General features: G+C 46.2%; 1 protein-coding gene across 12 annotated transcripts in view; it reads left to right on the forward strand.

The window, feature by feature from the left end:
• Nucleotides 1–20,812, forward strand: part of SUDS3 (SIN3A corepressor complex component SDS3) — a 150,772-nt gene that overhangs the window by 2,106 nt on the left and 127,854 nt on the right. For 7 of the 12 annotated variants that reach the window (XM_081790708.1, XM_081790702.1, XM_081790701.1 and 4 more), the window contains exons 2-11: nucleotides 1,382–1,451; nucleotides 2,213–2,284; nucleotides 3,967–4,022; nucleotides 5,360–5,431; nucleotides 8,357–8,376; nucleotides 9,582–9,738; nucleotides 18,125–18,220; nucleotides 19,185–19,246; nucleotides 19,407–19,428; nucleotides 20,598–20,703. In XM_081790708.1, the coding sequence (XP_081646834.1) occupies nucleotides 1,441–1,451; nucleotides 2,213–2,284; nucleotides 3,967–4,022; nucleotides 5,360–5,431; nucleotides 8,357–8,376; nucleotides 9,582–9,738; nucleotides 18,125–18,220; nucleotides 19,185–19,246; nucleotides 19,407–19,428; nucleotides 20,598–20,703 (674 nt within the window). In that variant the 5' untranslated portion in view covers nucleotides 1,382–1,440. The remainder of the gene's footprint in view (nucleotides 1–1,381; nucleotides 1,452–2,212; nucleotides 2,285–3,966; nucleotides 4,023–5,359; nucleotides 5,432–8,356; nucleotides 8,377–9,581; nucleotides 9,739–18,124; nucleotides 18,221–19,184; nucleotides 19,247–19,406; nucleotides 19,429–20,597; nucleotides 20,704–20,812) is intronic. The other 5 variants (XM_081790710.1, XM_081790703.1, XM_081790707.1 and 2 more) reach the window with 2 other exon arrangements.

A 20,812-nucleotide genomic window follows, 5' to 3' on the forward strand; every position in this document is an offset into this window, starting at 1 on the left:
TCCGCCGGATCTTAGGTGTAAATTTGGCTCACGGAACCCAGCTTTGTAACCTTAGAGGACTGACTTAAGCTTTCCGCCTCAGTTTCTCCAGCTGTAACGGGGCTTCCTATTGTAGGTGTGAGGATTAAAGGAGATCTGTGCAGAAAGTACTTGGCCTGGTACTCGGTGGGTGTTTTCATCACTGGGGACGCAGGCACAGGTGTAAGTGGGGATTTGCTTGATGGTGCCCAGGTGGCGTTGTGTTTTCAGTTCCACGCTCTTTTGCGTTATCATTACTGCTTCTCAGAGCCTTGCTTTTCAAATGGGGCTTTGCACTTCGGTAAGTGTGAGGAAGACTGTTTTGGAGGGAATTGAGGAAGGACGTCCTGGAGGAGAAAGGGGAACAAAAGAAAAAGGACCAGGGAGAAGAAAGAGACCATCGTATGGGTGGAATATTCTGGCACCAAACAGGGCTGTGGAGCAAAAGGTTGAACCAGCTGTCTGGAATGAGGAATGTGGTTTATTCATCTCACTGTGCCACGTGCCAACTACAGTGGCTGGCATATGACAGGAATTCTGTGAAGGTCTCGACTGAAAGAGTGGAGAATGCTTTGTGGAGAGTTGGATGGGCAGCAGCCTTAAAAAAAGGCAGCGACATGTGCAGGTAATAAAGTTGAAGCAACTAACTGCATTTGGTTTAAACTACATTTGAAGAAGGGCCTTAAGGGGAGATTTTGAATGTGAATCACTTGTAACTGCTGTTAAGGCCCACAAGGGGGAGCAGTGAAGCCAGAATTGATTTCCCCCCTCAAATAGGACTATTGAAATGAGACAGTTCACTATTTACTTATTCTAAGAACAGTGTTTAATGTGTTCTGAAGCAGTTTCTGTTGTTTATCTTGTCTCCTTTCTTTTCCCTTTAGCTGTGACTTTGAAAATAGTTCAGTTCTTAGAGTTTGTTGGTTTGTGTTCTCTTTTGTATATGTGATGTGAAATGCGTTACAGGGCTCACACCAGGCATAGACCAGAAGAGCGTGTACTTACTAGGTTGGAGTACTGAGCAAGGCCTGGCTGCCTGTAGTTTTCCCATCTGACACATCTCCTTTTCCTGGCCTGCCAGTGTGGCTTCTGCAGAAGTAGCAGACTTGACCGTGACTGCCAACATCCGAGAACTGCACCCTGTTCTCTGGTTGCGCTTCGCATAAAGGCAGCTCTTTGCGTAAATCCGGCCATGTATACGTCGGAAATGGTATTTTCTTTCCTGAAGTAACTAATATTTTCCACTGATGGTTTCTTGCAGGTCTGCATCCATTTTATAGAAGTTTAAGTGTTACTGTGTCAGGTGATGCCAACTTCATGAACTGTGATTTTAACAAGCTTTTCTTCCTTGGTTTTACTTCAGACACTGAGGACGCTAGTGAAACTGACCTGGCAAAGCATGATGAAGAAGACTATGTAGAAATGAAGGAACAGTGAGTATGGATCTTTTATTTCTTGTTTGGAATACAGAACTGACCAGGAAATCTTTATAGTGACGTTGAGTATGGTTTTGACCATAGAGCTTCCAAAGACTGTGTGTGTGTGCGCACATGCGCGTGTGCAATTTCCCCCTTTAAATTTGTCATATTTAATCAGTCCTCCTGTTAAAAGAATCTTCTGCGGGTTGGAAGAACCTTGGGGATGGGCCATGTAGCAGGAGAGAACGTTTTCATTTAAAAAAATTTTCAAGTTTGTTTTTGAGGGTAGGGGGAGGAGCAGAGAGAGGGAGACACAGAATCCGAAGCAGGCTCCAGGGTCCGAGCTGTCGGCACAGAGCCCGATGTGGGGCTTGAACCCACGAACCGTGAGATCATGGCTTGAGCTGAAGTTGGATGCTTAACCGACTGAGCCACCCAGGCTCCCCTTTTTGTTTTTTTTAAATGTGAAAACCATAACTCAGCATCAAGGGTGTGTCCTGTTTATTCCACCTAGAGCTGAAGGTGTGCTGGGTGCCGGGAGAGCATGGCCCCTGACTCCTGCTCCAGTGCTCTTTCCGCTTGTCCCACGTCCACACTCAAGCCTTCTCTAAATGTGCCCAGAGAAACTGAAACCACTCGTTTTAATGTAAACACAGATGGAAGACTGTATAAAATATATCCCATAAGTATTTGTTGAATGTATTTTGAGGATCTTGATTTGACTTTAGATTCTTAATCTTTAAACCAGATGATCCACATTCTTTTTTTTTTTATAGGTCCTATTTGCAAATGTTTCGTGACCATCATCTGGATTCTGTTACCCTTTTCACGCTTTGGAATCCAAAGGGGTAGCTCAGCTAAATTCCACCCACCCATGCTGAATAAAGAAGAATTACTTTTTTTTTTATTGTTTGTTTATTTTGAGAGACCACGTGGGCTGTGCTTGCTTTTTATTTTTATTCTTTCCAGGCTTTTTACCGACTTATTTTGAACCATTTTCACCTTAAACCATTTCAGTCAGTTTAGTGTACCTTTTCCCAAATCTGCATTTATTTTGCTTTTCAGTCTGTTAATATTCCCTTTCAAAGACGGATTCAGAACTCAAAGGCGTTGTTAACTGCACTCTGCGGTAGAAAATTTAGTACGCTGGGCTCCAAATACTTCCTGCGTGCAGTTTACACATTTGTTTCCTCTCCTGTACTCACCATGTTTAAGCATTCTTTTGAGACCATATTTTAATTCAGCGTGCCCCTTAATATCGGATACAGGGGGTGCCTGGGTGGCTCAGTCAGTTTAGCGTCCGACTTCAGCTCAGGTCCTGATCTTACAGTTTGTGAGTTTGAGCCCCACGTCAGGGTCACTGCTGTCAACTTGGAGCCTGCTTTGCATCCCCTATCCCCCACTCCGTCCCTTTCTTTCTGGCTCATGCTCTCTCTCGAAAATAAACATTTGGAATATATTGGATACACAAACATTTTTGATTAAAATTTAATGCCTTGTATGATTCAAGGTGAGCCTTGAGAGTGCATCAGAATTCTCCTGGATCTTTTGATCAGTTCTCCTGTGGAATTCCTAGATTGTGTTTCACTCTTCCCCCAACCTATACAAATAGTGGGGTTGTATTTACAGCCCTCACTTGAGCAATCAAAAAGCTAGTGTGCTGCTTCTCTGTTGGACAGTGTTCATTCAGGTTGCAAATCTTATTTTTGTCAGTGTCAAAGTGGGGGTGTTTTTCAGATAGAAGCAAAAATATTGTTAAAATATGATTTACTTGTGGAATCTACCATTCAAACAGACTTGGCGGAGTGAATAATTGCCTATAATCCATTCGGTGTGAGGGGGAAAAAATAGCACACTAGGCTGTTGGTGTGTGTTATGTGTTCTTATCCAGCTGGGGCTGCAAACAAATCCTACATTTTAACTTTGTTACTGAATTACTATTATTTCTCTGATCCTGGAAGGTAGTGCTTTTAAAAATGACAGGAAGGTTTATTAACTTGGTGTTTGTACCAACTATGATATCTACGTAGAAAAACATGCCAAAGGCATAACCTGACTCGTTTGGAACTTAGAATGTAGTTGTAGAGTTGATATAAGGGCTGTGTTTAGGCCTTTGCTGCGTTTGTGTGTGTATTTATACCTCTTGTGGATACCTCTAAATCCACAAGAAAATGGCACCACACTTTTCAATTTCTCTATAACTTCTTGCCTATTGTTGCTTATTTATTAAAATTTGTGGGTCTTCATGTTTGTGGGTTTCAGACTGATTCTCTAAAGGTGGGATAGAGAACACAGGAAACTACAACACTGAGTTAGGATTCCAGAACACAGAATCCTTGTCCTTTTCTGATCCCTTTAGCTGCTGGTACATTTTAAACCAGCTGGCAGACTCTCCAGTTTTCTCTGTTCACTAAAGGACGTTTATGACATTCCCATAACAATCCAGGTAATTCCTGTATGTAGATTATTTTGGAATTCAATATTAGTGTTTTTCAGTGTGGCTTTTTTTTTTTTTTTTTTTTTTTAACAGGATGTATCAGGATAAACTGGCTTCTCTCAAGAGACAGTTGCAACAACTTCAGGAAGGTTGGTGTGTTTAACCCTTCACTTCTAAGTATGCTTAGTATTGCAAACCTTTGAAATCTTTCACTCCTCTGTGGGAGTGATTTAAAATTTGGTCTGCCTGATTTTAGCTGTCCGGTATGTATTTTGCTTACTTCTGTCAGTAAAGCAGTAATTTTCACCTTTTCAAAATCTCAGACCCTTTGGAAGAGCATGAACTGAAAAACACTGTGCGCCTAAAGCTAGACATTTTTGGGAGAGACATTGTTACCAAAGAATATGTGAAGTGGTACAGTACTTTCTAAACTAATTGCTGGCGAACTGTGGGTTATCCCTACTGTGTGTGTTTTCTCTTGTTTGCTTGGTAAATTAGAAGTGGACTGTATTTTGTGCTGTTTCTTGCTAAAGACAGTTCGGCATCAGGTTAAGAGCATAGGCTCTCAAGTGCCGTCACGGGTTTGAATCCCAGCTTCGCTGCTTTCTGGAAATTTGACCTTAGGCACCCCACTTTCTCTTGTTTAAATTTGTTTTAAACAAGACGCAGAAGGTCGAAGTAGATGAGATTACCCATGAGGGATGGCCAGCACCATGGGGACAGTGGGTTTCTTGTGGGGCAAGAAATATATTCTCCTCTAGCAAGGCTATAAGGCATACCTGGCATGGTTGAGTGAGGGATTTTGAAAAAGATGCCATTAACATACCCTGCAAATATGTCATGATCGGGAAAATATTTTCCATGATAATAGTGACCCGTGTAATTGGCTGCTTTAGGGAAAAGCAATGACACGAGTAGATATTTGGTGAAAATCTATACCCAAGCTATCCAGAATTGTCACTGGCCATGTGTGGCTATTTAAATTTAATGAACTGAAATTAATGAACTGAAATTAATAATTCTGTTCCTCAGTTGTGCTAGCTACATTCCAAGTGCTCAATAGCTACATATGACTAGTGGCTACCATATTGGACAGTGCAACATAGGATGTTTCCACCATTGTAGGGAAAGTTCTGGATGGTCCTACTGAAAGTTCTAGGCCTTACTGAAGAAGAATGAGCTCAGGAAAGGGAAGCCCATTGACTCAAAGTGGCAGCAGGTGATCAGAATCATTTCAATCCTGCACCTTTTGACTTCCTCTCACTTGCTAGAGAGTCTTAATCCACTAGGTGGGGTGATTTCTGTTGTTGGCCTTGGTTGAGAACCAGAGCAGTTAGTTCTGTTTGCCTGTGCCTTTCCTTGGTTTGTGTTTTACTTTGAGGTTATTAAAACAGTCACTGTGGATACTATAAGATAATTTTAGGAACTAAAATGTAAAACAGATTGATATTCAAAATATGTTTTATTTTGTACATCTCAAAATCAGGTACGTTACAGGAATATCAGAAGAGGATGAAAAAACTAGATCAGCAGTACAAAGAGAGGATTCGAAACGCAGGTGAGGCTCTGTCTTAGGTGGAAGTAAATCATCTTTAAGTGTTTCTCCTTTTGCTGATTATCGATGTAATGTCATGAGAGCTGCTGTCCAGCAGGCATCTCAGATAATCCTTGGGTATGGTGGAGGGGTTGGGGAAGAGAGACCAGAGGTGCAGTTGGGTAAAGCTGGGACATCTTTTTTCCAGTGGCCAACGAACAACCTGTAGTTAAGCTTATTCGTGTTGGCTCCTTATGGTCGGTTATAGTCCCTGGAACCCCCAGCTGGCTCCTTGAAGTCAGTTATGCTCCCTGGCGCCCCCAGGTTAAGCAGTCTTACACGTTCTGTCTCACGTCTGCTTGGCTGGCTGAATGTACCATGAGAGGAGCTGACATGGGAAAGAATCGAGCTTGTTTCACTCTTGTTTGAAGTTTGCTTCTTTTGGCATTCCCTGCTCTGGGAGGAAGGGGTGTCCTCTGTTTTTTTTTTTTCCTCTTGAGTGTTACAAGCATTTACGGGAAGAGCACACCTTGGTTCGTTATAGTACACAGTACGTGTGTTGGTTAAGAATTTGTGGAGCACCTGCTACATTCAAGCTCTGAGCAAAAAAGTAGTGGAACACCTTGTCCTTGACTTTAGGAAATGTGCTATTTCATTGACAAAAGACGTGCAAACATGGGTAAGTTAAGGAACATTCTGAGGTCAATAAAGAATCATGCAAAAAGTAATATGTGATGATTGTTCAAAGTGTGTAAACACAGATTCCTGGTCCTATGGGAAATGTTCTGTAAGCATTCAATTTCGAGCGCCCACGTAGTGCCTGTTCCTGCTCGGGGGGGTCTGGGGGGACCTAATGCTGGGTCTGCAGATGCTGTCTGGGTGCTGCTCCTCAGGCTGCTGTCCTCTTGCTTTCTGTTCCATTGTCTTTCCGGCTTTCTGTTGGTGGAACTTTTCCCTCTCTCCAGGGAGTAGATGTCCCGCGTACACCCAACAGCAGAAAGGTAGCGGAGGGGTGCAAGAGGCGCGGGGAAAATGGAAGTACAGCCATTGGCCTTCTGTGCGCCCACATCCGCCTGCCTGCCCCTGTGGTTGTCCCCACTGCACTCTGACTTCTTGAGGCATCTCCTTGGGACATCTTTGAGATCCTCAACCCTCTTCCCGGTGTTCCGCATTAGGGAAAGGAGGTGAGGCATGAGGCCCTAGGTTTAGGTCTTCCTCCTTGCACTTTAGGTCTTGAGCCTTTAAGCAATAATTTGCTCTTGGAGCCCCAATTGCCCCATCTGTAGGGGGGATACGAATACCTCATGGAATTGGTTTAAGATACAAGTAAGGAAAGGAAATGGACGTGAGCCACTTTTCTGAAGCCAGAACTGCAGCATGAGTATTGAGCTGCTTCCCTTAATTCCACGTTCAGTCCTGTCCTCGTGTGTCCTTTCAGAAACATCTCTCTCCCCTGCCCCCGGATACACATGCAGAAGAGCTCCCAGATCAGTCACAGCTTGAGCCTGAAAGACCACGTTCTGGGCAGAGATAATCCACCTGCTCTAGTTGTGTTGGTGCATGGCTGTTTTAAGTAAAACAACCATCACCGACCCCGAAAGCTGATTGCCAGTTTGACTTGGTTCGGGTGTGATTTCTGACAAGGGCGCAGACTTGCTGTGTCAGGTTGTTTGTGCATCTAAAGCCGTTGGGGCCAGCACGTTGGGCTGCGTGTGCTTGGGCTCACGTGCTCGGTGATCCTAGGACCAAAGTGATCAGGGCTTCTGGAGAAGTTAGAAAATAATGAGTGGCTCATCTCTTGCCTTGTTGAAATTTTCTTTTTTTTTTTTTTTTTTTTTACATTTTAAGTAGGCTCTACACTCAGTGTGGGACTTGAACTCATGACCCTGAGATTGAGTTGTGTGCTTCATTGACTGAGCCAGCCAGGCACCCCTCTTCATTTAAACTTCCTATTCAATATCTATTGAGGTCTGAATTGTTAATCTGGAGTCCTGAAACTCCAGATTCTAGGGAATTACGTGTGGATGTGCGTATATGCTTTTTTATGGGCAAGTGGATCCATAGGATTCATCATGTTCACGAAGGAGACCGTGCTAAAATATGAACAGCGCCCCCTGGCGTTGTTGGTTCACTGGCAGTCTTTGTGACCTATGCAGCAGCTCCACTGTCGCCCAGAAAAGATTAGGTGCTATGGACCCCTTTTGTTTAAAGGGCTGGCTTTGTCAAGGGCCTTCTGATGTAGTGGGGGGCTGCTGTTAAACGGTTGCTAATGGCCTGGCACATAGTGGGTGGTGAGTAAGCTGTCGAATACTCTTGGGTGGAGACTCGTAGGTGCCTGAGGGGGGGTGGGGTTGGTAAGTGAGGTGGAGCTGCCTGTGCAGAGGTCACATGAGGTCTGGAGCTTGGAAGTGCAGCAGAGACCCACAGGGTGTTGCTGTGGAGGCACAGCCACACACACAGGCATGGTGGCCCGTGAAGAAAGCCCCGGAAGGGCTCAGAACCTCTGCCCTGACTTCTCAGGGGAATATCCTTCCTTGCCATGCAGAGTACTTCACCCGTGCTTTAAAAACGTCAGTGTTGATTCTGCTTCTGGAGAAACGGCATTGTTCCTTCCTGCCCCATCCTGCCCTGTGGGACTGTTGGAGGGTACCTACTGAGTGAAAGAAGGGGTAACTTTCAGTTTTATTTTGCCAGGGGAGTTTGGTTCCCACTGCTTGTTTTTGCCCTTGGGGAGAACCGCCAGAAGTGATTTTGTTCAGGGCCAGATTGTAACTAGAGAGTTTCTGCATCCTTCCCCTTCACGTCGATCAACACTTTACTGATGGAAACAGTTGCTCTGTGTAACGGTGCTTTCAGAAAGCAATTACTGCTTCTAAATGAATCCTACCATCACTGTCTGGAAAGGTGACACAGCCTAGCGAATCTAATTGCATGTTTTCTCTCTTTCAGAACTCTTCCTCCAGCTGGAAGTAAGTACCTTGGATCTTCTGGGTTTTCAGGCCCTCTCTGAGACTGGAATCTTGCTCTCCCAATCTGGAGAACCTTTCCTTCTATCACCAAGTGGATAGTTGAGAAGCCCCCAGCTGCAAGCTTTCATCACGGCTGAGTTTGACTAGAGGACATTTTGGGTCTCCATTTAGAAATTCCCATCTGTTCGTTTATAGGTCAGGCAGCTTCTGCTCATCACAGGGGATGAGGGGGTACTCATCCCCCACTGCTCTCTCGTTGACTTTCACCTGATGTTAGTGCCATGCGGGAGTACGTCTAAGTTACAACGGTCTAATTTGTTATGTTGCTCCTTGACATAGCCCAGTCTCTGAAGTGGCTCAGGGGCTGTTTTACAGCGGAACCCCTCTAGGTCAGTAGGAAAGGCAGATTGAACATTTTTTCTTTCCTTCAGCAGACATCTGAGTGTCGGTTCTTTGTGAAGCACAGCGCTGTGGTACAGAGCTGAGAGCCTGCATCTTGGATGCTGATCTGTTCCTGGGGTGGCTAGTGTGTATGTGTGGGGGGAGTCCTGACTTTATGAGAGCCACACGTGAGTGTGAGGTCATGGTTTAACAGAGCCACGTTATCAGGAACCATTTTACTACTGAGGTCAGTGGAACACACATAGTCTGCAGGATGATGTGACCCACAGCCGTAGCCAACCATAAGCTCCCTTGTTCTTCGCTTAATGTGATGGCGAGACTTAAAAAATGAACACTTTTAAATTTAGTATTATTTCGGTGTTTGAGTGCTTGAGGATTCAGATACCTAAAAAATGATCTGATGACCTAGTTGATTTTATCTTGGTATAAATGTCAACAAATCAAGTAACTCGTGTTATTTTGACTCTGTGCAATTAATTTTGAACGTAGATGTTTTATCCAGAATGTACTTTTTTCCTTAGAAATTAAGGCTTTAAAAGAATTTATCTGTGAGAATCTTGACATTTTACTTTAAGCTGCAAGCCATGCGATATAAGATGTGAAAGAGAAGAAATAACCGAGTAGTCAGGTATGCTCATAGGCCGGTTGTATGGTTCGACTTCATGCATTTGTTGGAGAACTTGCAGGTGTCCCGCTCCTGCCTGTGCAGGCGGGTGCAGCTGAGCCTGTGCTTCCCGGGGAGGTGTTTACTGGGCTCCTGCGTCCACAGCTGGAGCCCGAACTTGTGTTTCTCTTTTGCTCAGACTGAACAGGTGGAAAGAAACTACATCAAAGAAAAGAAGGCCGCGGTGAAAGAATTTGAAGACAAGAAGGTGGAGCTGAAAGAGAACTTGATTGCTGAGCTGGAAGAGAAGAAGAAAATGATCGAAAATGAAAAGCTAACGATGGAGCTGACTGGAGGTACGAAGGCACCACAGGGCAGGGGCTGGCAGGGGGGGCGGGGTTGTGCAGTCACTCTCCTGTCTTCCCTCACTTCCTCGTCCAGGCAGAGTGAGCTGAAAGGAGGGTGGGCTTTGACAGGACGGCTCAGACTTCTAGCTCTGTCTCATACTGGCTGTGTGATTTTGGCCACCGAGCATCTCGGAGCCTATTTCCCTCTCTCTGAAATGGGGCTGATCAGACCTTGTGTCACAGGATTGTGGTTGGAAACGTGAGTGCCTGGCACAGTGGCCTGCGTGTGTAACAGGCATTCAGTAAGTGGTAGTCCTTTAGTAGTGGCTGCAGCTTCTGGTGTGTGCTTTATTTAATTTAATTCCTGGGTCAGCCGCACATCTAGTTTATGTTCACGAATTACTTATGCAGCTCTGTGGTGGTGGGAATCTGTTTTTTTTAGTTCACCTTAATGACAGGAGAGGCACTGTCTTCCTTTGACCTAGATAGGAGAACAAAGGCATTTGGCTGTATCATCTGTGCTCTTAGATCCCTTCCCCAGGTGTTACTGTGAATGTTTCAGAAAGAGTTGGTACAAAGTTGGCAGGAGTAGCCAAAGTGAACTAGTTTCCTGTAGAGGTAGTGAAGTTACCTTAGACCCTGAGCCAATCCCTCCCTTGCCTTCTAGGCTTTAGTAATCCACATACGGGAAGTCTGCAGTTGTAGGCAAGCGGAAGGGAGAAGCAACGGGGGCTGTTGTTCTGTCGCTGTATGTATGCCGAGGAATCTTAGAATATGGGGCGGGAATTGACTTGAACTAGATATTTTGGAACTTGGCAAAATTTCTGTCAGCAAATACTGCAAGACAAGTCAGTGGTGAGTTCGTCACCTGGATGGGAAAGGGGCATGCCTTCTGCACACCCCCAGATTTAACTCTTGCCATGTACAGAAGGTGCTGGGGCTCTGGCATGTCTGACTTTAGTAGGGGTCTATAAGGAATGCGTTGTTTTCATGTTAAGTCCTTGGGGCAGAGTTTAGAAGTAACTGTTAAGTAGTATTTCTCTTTCTGTATTTCTGGTGCTGTGACCCAATGGGGCCCTTCGACTGACATAAACTTCTGGCCCCAACCCCCCTGATACACCCACGAGAATGTGTGTCTGAAGTGAGGGTCTGATTCTTCAGAAATCTCTCCTCTGGTACACTTCCTTATTGAAAGACTCAGCAGAAGGAATTATGTCCTTGAAGGCCTCTGGAAGTGTCTCAGAAATGTTTTTTCGGTAAGAATGTGTGCTAAAATAGCATCTTCAGACAGTACCATCTTGTTCTTGTGGACATGCTTTGTCGATTAGACTGCCAGCCCTGTGCTGCCGTGTCCGATACCAGTCTGTCTGTTTTCTGACCTGTGTACCATTTTCTTTGACGGTGGCCGTTTCTGGCATTGATGCCTCATCGCTCTCTGCTAGAGCCACCAGATGTTCGGGAGTCTTCATTAGGCTAGTGGGAAATATCGTCAGTTTATAGCTGCTCCCTTTCCATCTGCAGGGAAGGATATCATCACCTTACCTGTGATTTGGCATCCTGATTATTGACAAGCAGTAGACATTGTTTGGCCAGGCCGTTTCGCAGTCAGAATCTTAACTGGGACAGGAGGTGTCCCCAGTGACTTGAGGCTGAGCCTGCCAGGGTAGAAAAGACAAATAAATGTGGGGAAGTCATTTGTAACGCAATAAAATAGATTGCACAAGTGCTTAAAGCTAGCCATGGGCATTAAAGCTACTGATGTCCTTCCTCAAGCCGTTTGGTACCCTTGGTATGGAAAAGCTCTGCCAAGGTAATGATAGAGCGTCGGAAGAAAAGGCAGTGGAGCTAGAAGGATAATTAGTGTTCCCACAGATGGTGCCGCTATGGTGCTGGATGAAAGGCCTGATCTCCTCTCATTGAGTGACTCATTTCACCTTTGTGGATTGATGCCCAGTATCAGCATTGGCTGGCTCTGCCTGGAAAAGATAGTTCTTTAAAATCTCCTCTTCTGGTCCAACATGAAGATCTCTCGAAAAACAAGGCTGGAACGAGAGGCCGATGGGAAGCTTGGATCAGATAACCTATTGGGAACGGGGAGAGCCAGTGACCTGCTCTGCCTGAACAGGCCTGAAAGCTTTGCAGTCTCTGTGGGGGTTAGTGGGAGGTTCTCCACTGCCCATGCTGCTCTTGAAGAACTTAGGACAGCAGGCTGTGCGGGCGGAAAGATGTGCTGTCGGTAAGGAAACCGGGATAACCGAGGATCAGCGCTCCTCCAGCTTGGCTGTGTGCATGGGTCACCTGGGGGTCTTGATAGGTGCAGCTGCTGCTTCAGGTGTGGGGGGGAGCCTGCAAATCCTGTATTTGTAACCACCTCCCAGGGGCTGCTAATGCTGTTGGCTGGACCACATTTTTTGAGTAATGAGGACGTGGGTGGGGTTACCTGAGTGTGAGTTTTCTCTGCAGTTGAGGCCAAGGTTATGAGTAACCCAGATAATCAGTGAGAATTTAATGAGCTTTAAAATGTGGGGCGCTCGATCGTTTTTCATCCGTTTGTCCACTTCCTGTCGTGAGGATAGCCGCCTTTTCTCCTTTCTCTTAACAGCCTATCTCCTTGGTCTCAACAGCCACCACCCGCCACTTCATTTTTTTTTGTAATTTTTGCCTTGCCAGGGGCATATTCCAACCCTCAGGTCCCTGTGGATGCTACTCTTGACCCCATTAAGCCTGGGAGTTTCCTTTAGAAGATAACTGGATTTGTAGGTGGAGCCTACGAATTAAATTTTTTTATAATAATAAAATTATAATACTAAGATATGCTAAAGTACTGTCTCCTGAGTACTTACGTCGAGCCAGGTATTACATAAAAACACTGGAATTCCTCATTAGGCCGACAGATGTGGATGAATCCTGGCCCTCTCCTGAACTTGGTTCCCTGGTGGGGTTTTCTCATTTAAGAAGGCGATGGGAGAACCTACGTTTAGGAAGGAGATGGGAGGTTTGGTGCGAAGGTCGGATGATATAACGCCTAGGAGGTGCTTCAGAGCGTGGCTGGGGGCTGCACACAGAGCCAGCACTTAGGGATTGGGAACTTGTAGCAGTTTTCGGTTCCTGCAGCTCCCTTCGGTGGACTTGGCGGAGCAGCCTCAGAGGGACGGAGACACTTGCTCAGAGCTCCCCAGTGGCATGGTGCTTACGCCACAACTGGTCTTAACCACCACATTGTCCCGACTTCCTACCATGGAAATACCATGGGTTCACGCGGTGCTGAGTGATTCGTACAGTGAGGCTAATACTGGTCCTCAAGGAGCTTGTATTCTGGTAGTGACAAGACTGACACAGCTCCTTTGTCCTGCCCAGAGTAAGGCGGTGTCCAGAGAGTAGGCTTCTAAATGAAGGTAAATGTTTGTCAGGCTTGTTTTTAGGGATTGTAAAACCTTGCAAGGGTATGTACGTGTGGTTGTACTGATGCGGGCGTGGTTTCAACCACGAGGAACAGATGCCAGTGAGCAGGGAACCTTGGAAGCCCAGGCAAGGAGATGAGGCCTCACACAAATATCTGGGCAGGGAGAATGCCGGAGGTGACCTGGATTTTGGGGGGAGCGGGCTCGGTGCCAAGACGCTCTTTGCTGGCACTGCCTTTGTGGGATCCAGGTGTTTTCAGTGGTTGAGGGTGCAGAGGACGGCTTGATTGGTTCACTCTTATAATACCATCCCTCTGCTCCTGACAGCTTTGGCCTAAGGGGGATGGGGCCCTTCACCCTTCATTCCTACCCTGATTGGTTGGTCACCGAAGACCGACCTTGATTCTTCTCTCACCTTCCCTTCCTGCCCCCATCTCCTTGATTTGTGATGCTGATGAGCTGGCCAGCCCCTTAGAGAGGGGCCAGGATATGCTGGACTTTGCTCTGGGCCTCTAGGTTTGCCCTATGTTGCACTGCCCCCTGGTTTGTAGCCAGTCTGTTACAGTGGTTACCCTGCAGTGGCTTGTTTTTCTGCCACTTAATGTTCTTTGTCTTAAGGATACTCCTTTGAGTCACTGCAGCTGTGGCTAAACAAGTATGGTTTTGTTTTTATTTTTTTATTTTTTATTTATTTTTTAAATTTTTTTTAACGTTTATTTATTTTTGAGACAGAGACAGAGCATGAACGGGGGAGGGGCAGAGAGAGAGGGAGACACAGAATCTGAAGCAGGATCCAAGCTCTGAGCCATCAGCCCAGAGCCTGACGTGGGGCTCGAACTCACGGACCGCGAGATCGTGACCTGAGCCGAAGTCGGACGCTCAACCGACTGAGCCACCCAGGCGCCCCTGTTTTTAAAGTTAAAGTACGTTCCAGTGAAGCTTTTGCTGCATTTATGGGCTGTAGGCAAGTGAGCTGTTGGAGTGAATGATGAGACCTGGGGAAGTAAGGAACCCAAGGCCAGTGGGGAAGTGGTAATTCTATGGTAATTGCCGGTGATTAATGTTATCAGGAATATCTCTCCATAGACACTGGTGCTGCAAAGGCTCTGCCTGGCACTGATTCAGCCTAAGCTCCCACTTCTTAGCCAGCATACCTGGTGCTAATCGGAGAGTGTCTGTGTCTGTCAGATACGGCCATTCCTGGTCTCCTTGCTGGTGGGTAGAGCAGGAGGAGTTATGCTGTTAAATGTCATATGTACAAGGTGGTTTGGAGAGGAGCTGCGTACCTGGTCTCAGCCCTTGTCCAGTGTTTCTGCCTCCTGTACTCTCCTGCCTCGGTGTGTTTGGTATTCAGTTAGATCACAGATAGTATTGCTATGGAAGCAAACCCACGAAGGGTCCTGGGTGTTCTGAGAGGCTTTCTGATTTAAGCCAGGTAGAGTAGTGTTGGGCTCGTCTGAGAGGAAGACTGATTTCCTGCTCAAGTGCCTTCTCCAGGGCTGCCAGGCTCCAACGTCTGAGTGTCACTTCCGGAAGTCGGACTTTTATGGTGTCCCCAGATTGAGCCCCTTGGGCCTCTTACTGGCCAAACTCACAGGAGACTGCTGTTACAAACTCAGTACGCCAGCCTGTTGCTTCTCGTGAGAAGTAGAACTTCTAGGTGGATTCAGACCTGGGTCAGTCAGATATCCTTTCTTTCCCTCTGTGAAAAGTCTACCTCAGAAGGCTGGAGCGACATGAGTGGAGTCCATAACGTAGCTTCGGAACTACAGTGCGTGGTACTTACGTGTTGATCTTCTCCACGAGTCACGTGGCCAGGCCTGCTCCCTGCTCACTCTCCTGGCTGGTGGTGGGGATGGGCTACTACATCTTGGAGGCTTTTTCGGAGCACCTTCCTTCTGCTGAAGCAGTCTTTTGGATGAAAATTGATTAGGTTATTGTGGTGGCTAGGCTAATAAAATGGATTGATTTTCGCTATTTCATAAGAAGAATTTGATTATATTTTCTGATTTGTGAGTGATGCAGTTATGATTTTCTGAGCCTATTGGCCATGATTAGACCGGGTTATTCCCACATTCTCTCGGCTGTGCCTTGACTGACTCATTTCCATCATGTGTGGCCCACCCTCCCCATGCCTGAGACTCGGCAGCCCAGAGGGCAGGGCACACTCGACCATTGTCGCTGGTGGACCATTCATTGGTGTTCATGTGCTAGGTACTCTTTCTCTAGTGTTCTTTGGGTTGGGCGAGCTCCCTTCACACCTTGATTTTTGAATTAGGTGTGAATGTTGCACAGCCTCACAGCTGACATCGGTTGTCTTCAAGCGTGTAACTTCTATTTCATTCAGCTGTTTGTACCTTGACTTTAAAAAAAATTTTTTTTAATGTTTATTTTCGAGAGGGAGAGAGACAGAGTGCAAGCGGGGGAGGGGCAGAGAGAGAGACACACACACACAGAATCTGAAGCAGGCTCTAGGCTTTTAGCTGTCAGCACAGAGTCCGACGTGGGGCTCAAACTCACGAACTGTGAGATCATGACTTGAGCTGAAGTCGGATGCTTAACCAGCTGAGCTACCCAGGTGCCCCTGATTTTTTTAAAAATATTTTTTGTACAGTGCTTTCCTGGCTGCAGATGGCGTAGTAAAAACTAGCATTGATTGAGCTCTCGTGACGCCAGGCACCATGTTTAGGGCTTTACTCGTATCTCATGTAACCCTCGAAGCATCCTGTGAGGGAGGTATTACTGGTAATTCCATTTTATAAATGAAGTAACTTGACACAGAGGATTTACGTAGCCCGCCTGAGGTCCCACAGCCGCGGCAGGGATTCACATGCACCATCCAGTAAGTAACTGGAGGAGTGCACCCTCTCGGTAGAGGGGGAGCCGTTTCCGGTAGAGAGGACTCCCCTCCCCACTGTCTCCTGGGGCGGGTGTGTGAGTCCTCCTTCCTTCTACCCACCACTCCACGCACACCTGTACACACACTTATCAGGACTGCACTTCCCCTTCATTTATAGGGGCGAGAAGTCAGCATTGCCTGTTTCCCTTCTTTTTTTTTTTTTTTTTTTTTAACGTTTATTTATTTTTGAGACAGAGAGAGACAGAGCATGAACGGGGGAGGGGCAGAGAGAGAGGGAGACACAGAATCGGAAGCAGGCTCCAGACTCTGAGCTGTCAGCACAGAGCCCGATGCGGGGCTCGAACCCACGGACCGTGAGATCATGACCTGAGCCGAAGTCGGACGCTCAACCGACCGAGCCACCCAGGCACCCCTGTTTCCCTTCTTAAGAGCAACACGCAGAAATCTCTTTTGGCTTTGTACTCACGACTGTTAACTTGGCAGCTCCTGCACGTTGCCACAGTGGAAGAGGTACGCTTGAATTCCTTGCCACAGTGGAAGGGCTGGCTACACTTGAATTCCGTGAGGCTGTCCGTCTGCTGTGCCGAGGGGATGCGTGGTCGTGGATGAATGGTCTCCTCATGTCGTCGTTGTGCAGGAAACTCTGTGACACCCCTGCCACAACTATGGCTTAGGTGCTGGGGTGGAATTCATGTGTCTCTGGGGAAAATGTGCCATACGGTGTGGCACTTGGTAGCAGAGGTTTGTCCAGAGGTTTGCTCTGGTTGTTTGGAAGGCGGTGTGACTCTGGAAGATCATGTAACGGGGAGCGTGGCGCTGGCTCTCAAAGGGTGTCGTGCAGGAGTTTGCCGGGCTGAAAAGAGGGGGCCAGGCAGAGAGGACAGCGTGCAAAGGCTTGAAGGCATAGTAAGGCGTGTGCCCTTGGGTGACAGACGAGCTAAAAGTTCTCACATGGTGTATATGCGAAGGAAGGAGAAGGGGCAAGACCAGAAAGTGACGCGGGCTTTTTTCCAAAGAACGTGGCAAGCCATAGAAGCGTTGAATAAGAAAGGGGATGTGTTGTAGAAGGATCTGATGTGCGTCTTAGGGAAATTGCTCTGAGGGAGATAAGAATAGGATGAGGGAATGGAGTTGAGAAGTGGTTTAATGGCAGAACTGCCCACGACCTTGTGAATATGATGCTTGGGTGAGGGAAGATAAGTGACAATGACAGAGTCTGTCCTGACCAAGAGGGATGGACAGATGTGATGTCCCCAAGACTCGGGAGAGGAGGCAGCCATGGGAGGTGAGACAAAAAGTGAGAGTGGATGGTGTTGCCGGGCATAGGTTGCCATTCAGAAGGGTGGGGAAGCTGGTATTGGTTATGGAGGCTCACTGGGACACAGGCTGAGAACTGACTGGACTCTAGAGGTCACCAGCAGAAAGGAGCCCAAGGAGGCAGGTCAGGTGAGGGGAGATCTGGGTGGTGATGGCAAGGGGAGGAGAGATTTTAAGGTAAAGAGAGTCAACAGCAGTGTCAGACTGCAGAGAAAAGTCAAGAAGAATGAAAAAGGCCTTTATTATGAGCCTTCATTAGATCATTCTTGATAGTTAAGTAGCTAGAAAACGTTACAGAATAAAATGAAACTGAAGAGTCTAAGTTTGTAAATGAAGATGTCCTATAAAGATGTTGGTGCTGAGACCACTGACCTTTCACAGAGCCTTGTGCATGCATGTGCTTCAGTTTCCCTCCCTCCATGGGCACTGCAAGAATTAGTTGACCAAGATGACCCGAAGGTTCCTTCTGATCCCAAGAGCCTACCACTCCGTGGCTTCTTAATTTGAGGGAAGAGGAGGAAAATTCTAGTTTTCGGGGTGCTGGAGAGATGCCTGCAGTGACTCCACAGGTAGACCGCAGGGTGGGGCTGCATTTCGGTGGGGGCGGGGCGGCATGCACTTAGGCCATCCAGTCTGAGTCTTCAGGATAGCCCTCCTCTGAAGTCTGAAATGGATGTCTGGCTTGAGCCACGTCCGGATGTCCCCAGTAAAACAGTTCTGATTGGGTGGCTCTGGGGCAGATATTTGTACAGTACAGCAATTCTTACTGACTTCAAGTGGTAGTCGGATAGATTTACCCATTCAATTCTTGCCACAGATTCTATGGAAGTGAAACCCATCATGACCAGAAAGTTGCGGAGGCGACCAAATGATCCTGTCCCCATCCCAGACAAGAGGAGAAAACCTGCTCCTGATATCCATTTGCATCAAGCCTTAATTTTTCATCAAGCTGTTTTTCTTTAGACTGAATCTTTTGCTTAACTGTTTGCTAGAATATATATGGCCACTGTCCTACAGAAATTGTGATTGGCAAGCGTGTGTATTTACCCATGAGCTAGGGAATGGCCGTTTTACTGTTGAGTCCTTAGTTGCTGCTGCTTCCAGTGGGAGGGGTTTATAGATAGCAGTTTTTGGAAAGGCACTTGGTGTTGGGAGTTCAGCCTAGTGTTAACACTTGGAGATTCAGGGTGACCTCAGATTACACATGCCTTGGTTTTTCTACCTGTAAAACAAGGACAGTGATACCTATCTTTTGTACCTCTGTTATCTACATCCTGAAACCAGTGCAATGCAAATTGTTAAAGCGAATGAGATTTCAGTCTCATAAAAAAGCCCTTTAGTCATAAAAATGGGAGTGGGAAGAGGGCACGCATGGCAAAGTTCTTTCTGTTTCTTTGTTCTTGGAGAGGATAAGTGGCCATTTGCACAGAATGATTCAGTTGTTTGCCACCAAGAAAGGGTTTTGACTTCAGGTACCTTTGTCTTCACAACCGAGGGTTTAAGTTACGTGGGAAGGACAAGCCCACGCCTGTGTGTGTGTGTGTGCGTGCGTGTGTGCACGCACGTGCAAGGCTTCGGATCTTTAGAACAAGAGCACTTCATAAACTGAAGAGGAAGTTCTCCTGGTACCGTGTCCTGTGCTCTCACTCTTGTAGTTTCTGAACGACTTAGAGACGCTTGGAAGAAATTTGTGAATTTGTTTACATACCTGGGCACCATGACATTTAGTAGAATCAGCAACTTCTGAGAGGCACACTGTTTTAGAAACAGCACCCGACGCAGTCCCACTGTAAATTCTAAAGTTCTGGTACTGTTTTGTTGATTTCTGCTTGCTTGGAAACCATGGCCCTCGGACATGTTCCTTTAACTCTCAACACCCCAGCTAAACTATTTGTTAACAGATGAACAGATCATGGAGGATCTGAGAACGTTAAATAAGGTACGGTTTGATTTTTGATTTATTTGAAAGCTTAGGCTTGGTAATGGTTTTGTGCTTCATGTTGTTCGTGTGTTACTTGTTAAATCAGTTTGATACCTTTGACACGTGAAGTTGCATCTGAAATGATTTGTTCTAAGATTTCTTGTTGTTCTTCCTACAGCTTAAGTCACCCAAGAGACCAGGTAAGTGCACAGTGTTACTGGCGTTTGTGCAATCTTTTTATCATGTTGTTGGAAAAGCATGCTTCTATCTCACAGGCATTTGTTGCACTTTTCAAAAATAAAATGTTATTTGCCTAAGAGCAGTCGTCATGAAGACTGAAGGGAACCTTAAGTGCACCCTCCCCTGATTTTTTTTTTTTTTTTTTTTTTTTTTAGCCCCGCTATGTTGAAGCTATTTTTGCCTTTACCTTAGGATTTATTGTAAAAGAGACAGTTGATTGATTGGCTGGTGAAGGTTTCCTTCTGTGTAGGCCTCAAGGTACAGGATTTAAGTCTGCCTCCATTTCTGGAAATGAAACCAGAAGGATTTTTCAGCATTACTTTGTGGAATTGAGTGCTAGGCAGTGCTGTTCCAGTGCCTTTTCACAGCCTGGCTCTGGTAAGGGACTCAGAGTCCCAGTTTATAGAAGAGGCCAGCCCAGTGTTCATGGTGGTTCCTTTCAGAGTGGCACTCGAGAGTCTGTGCTAGGCTGCAAGATAGAATTCTGAACGGGCAAGGCATTGTTACGTTTTAAGCACTGTGATTACTCACACATCTCTCTGCTCACCAAGTCTTGTGGAAGGAAACAAGATTCTTTTTTCTCTTAGTAATTTCCTCCTGAGGGCTACCATTGTCTGCAGAGAGGTCCTGATTTTCTAAAGGCATGATGGGGAGGGGTTTGTATAAAGTGTATGAATTTAGATCCTTTGAACCGCCGGTAGTTAGGACCACTGTGTTAACTTGACTGTACACACAAGGTGGCCTGCTCTACCTAGTAAGTAAAAAATCATTCGAGAAATGAGCTCAGTTTTACAAAGAGATTTTTCTAATTTTTGCCGTTCAGGGCTTCTGATCACTGGGGTTTTAGTCCTTCTCTTAGGGACCTTGGGCAAATCCCTTAGACTGCATCTCTGGTTTCTCCTCTGTTCAGTGAGGTTAACCTGTGCCTCGCCTACCTCACAGGGTTGCCTTGAGGAGCAAGTCAGGCATAATACACAAAAATTTTGTTGAATTCTCATTTTTACACCCCTGAGGAGTTAATGATCGAGTTTATTACCACTTTTAGTAGCATTTCAGTTAAAGCATGTTAGCTGGTGGACCCACATGCTTGTTACATGCTTGGTCACTGAAATATCTTTGGTTCCTCCAGCATCCCCGTCCTCTCCTGAACACTTGCCTGCCACGCCGGCAGAGTCTCCAGCCCAGAGATTTGAAGCTCGGATAGAAGATGGGAAACTGTACTATGATAAAAGATGGTATGTTGTGGAAAATCACAGATTACTCGCAGGAGTCTCAAAAGAACATCTTGGAAGAGGGCTGGGGCTCTCGTTATCACTGAGCATGGCTGGCTGCTGCTTAACTTAC

The sequence above is a fragment of the Panthera onca genome, chromosome D3 (genome assembly GCF_046562875.1).
Source record: "Panthera onca isolate mPanOnc1 chromosome D3, mPanOnc1 haplotype 2, whole genome shotgun sequence".
NCBI lineage: Eukaryota > Metazoa > Chordata > Mammalia > Carnivora > Felidae > Panthera > Panthera onca.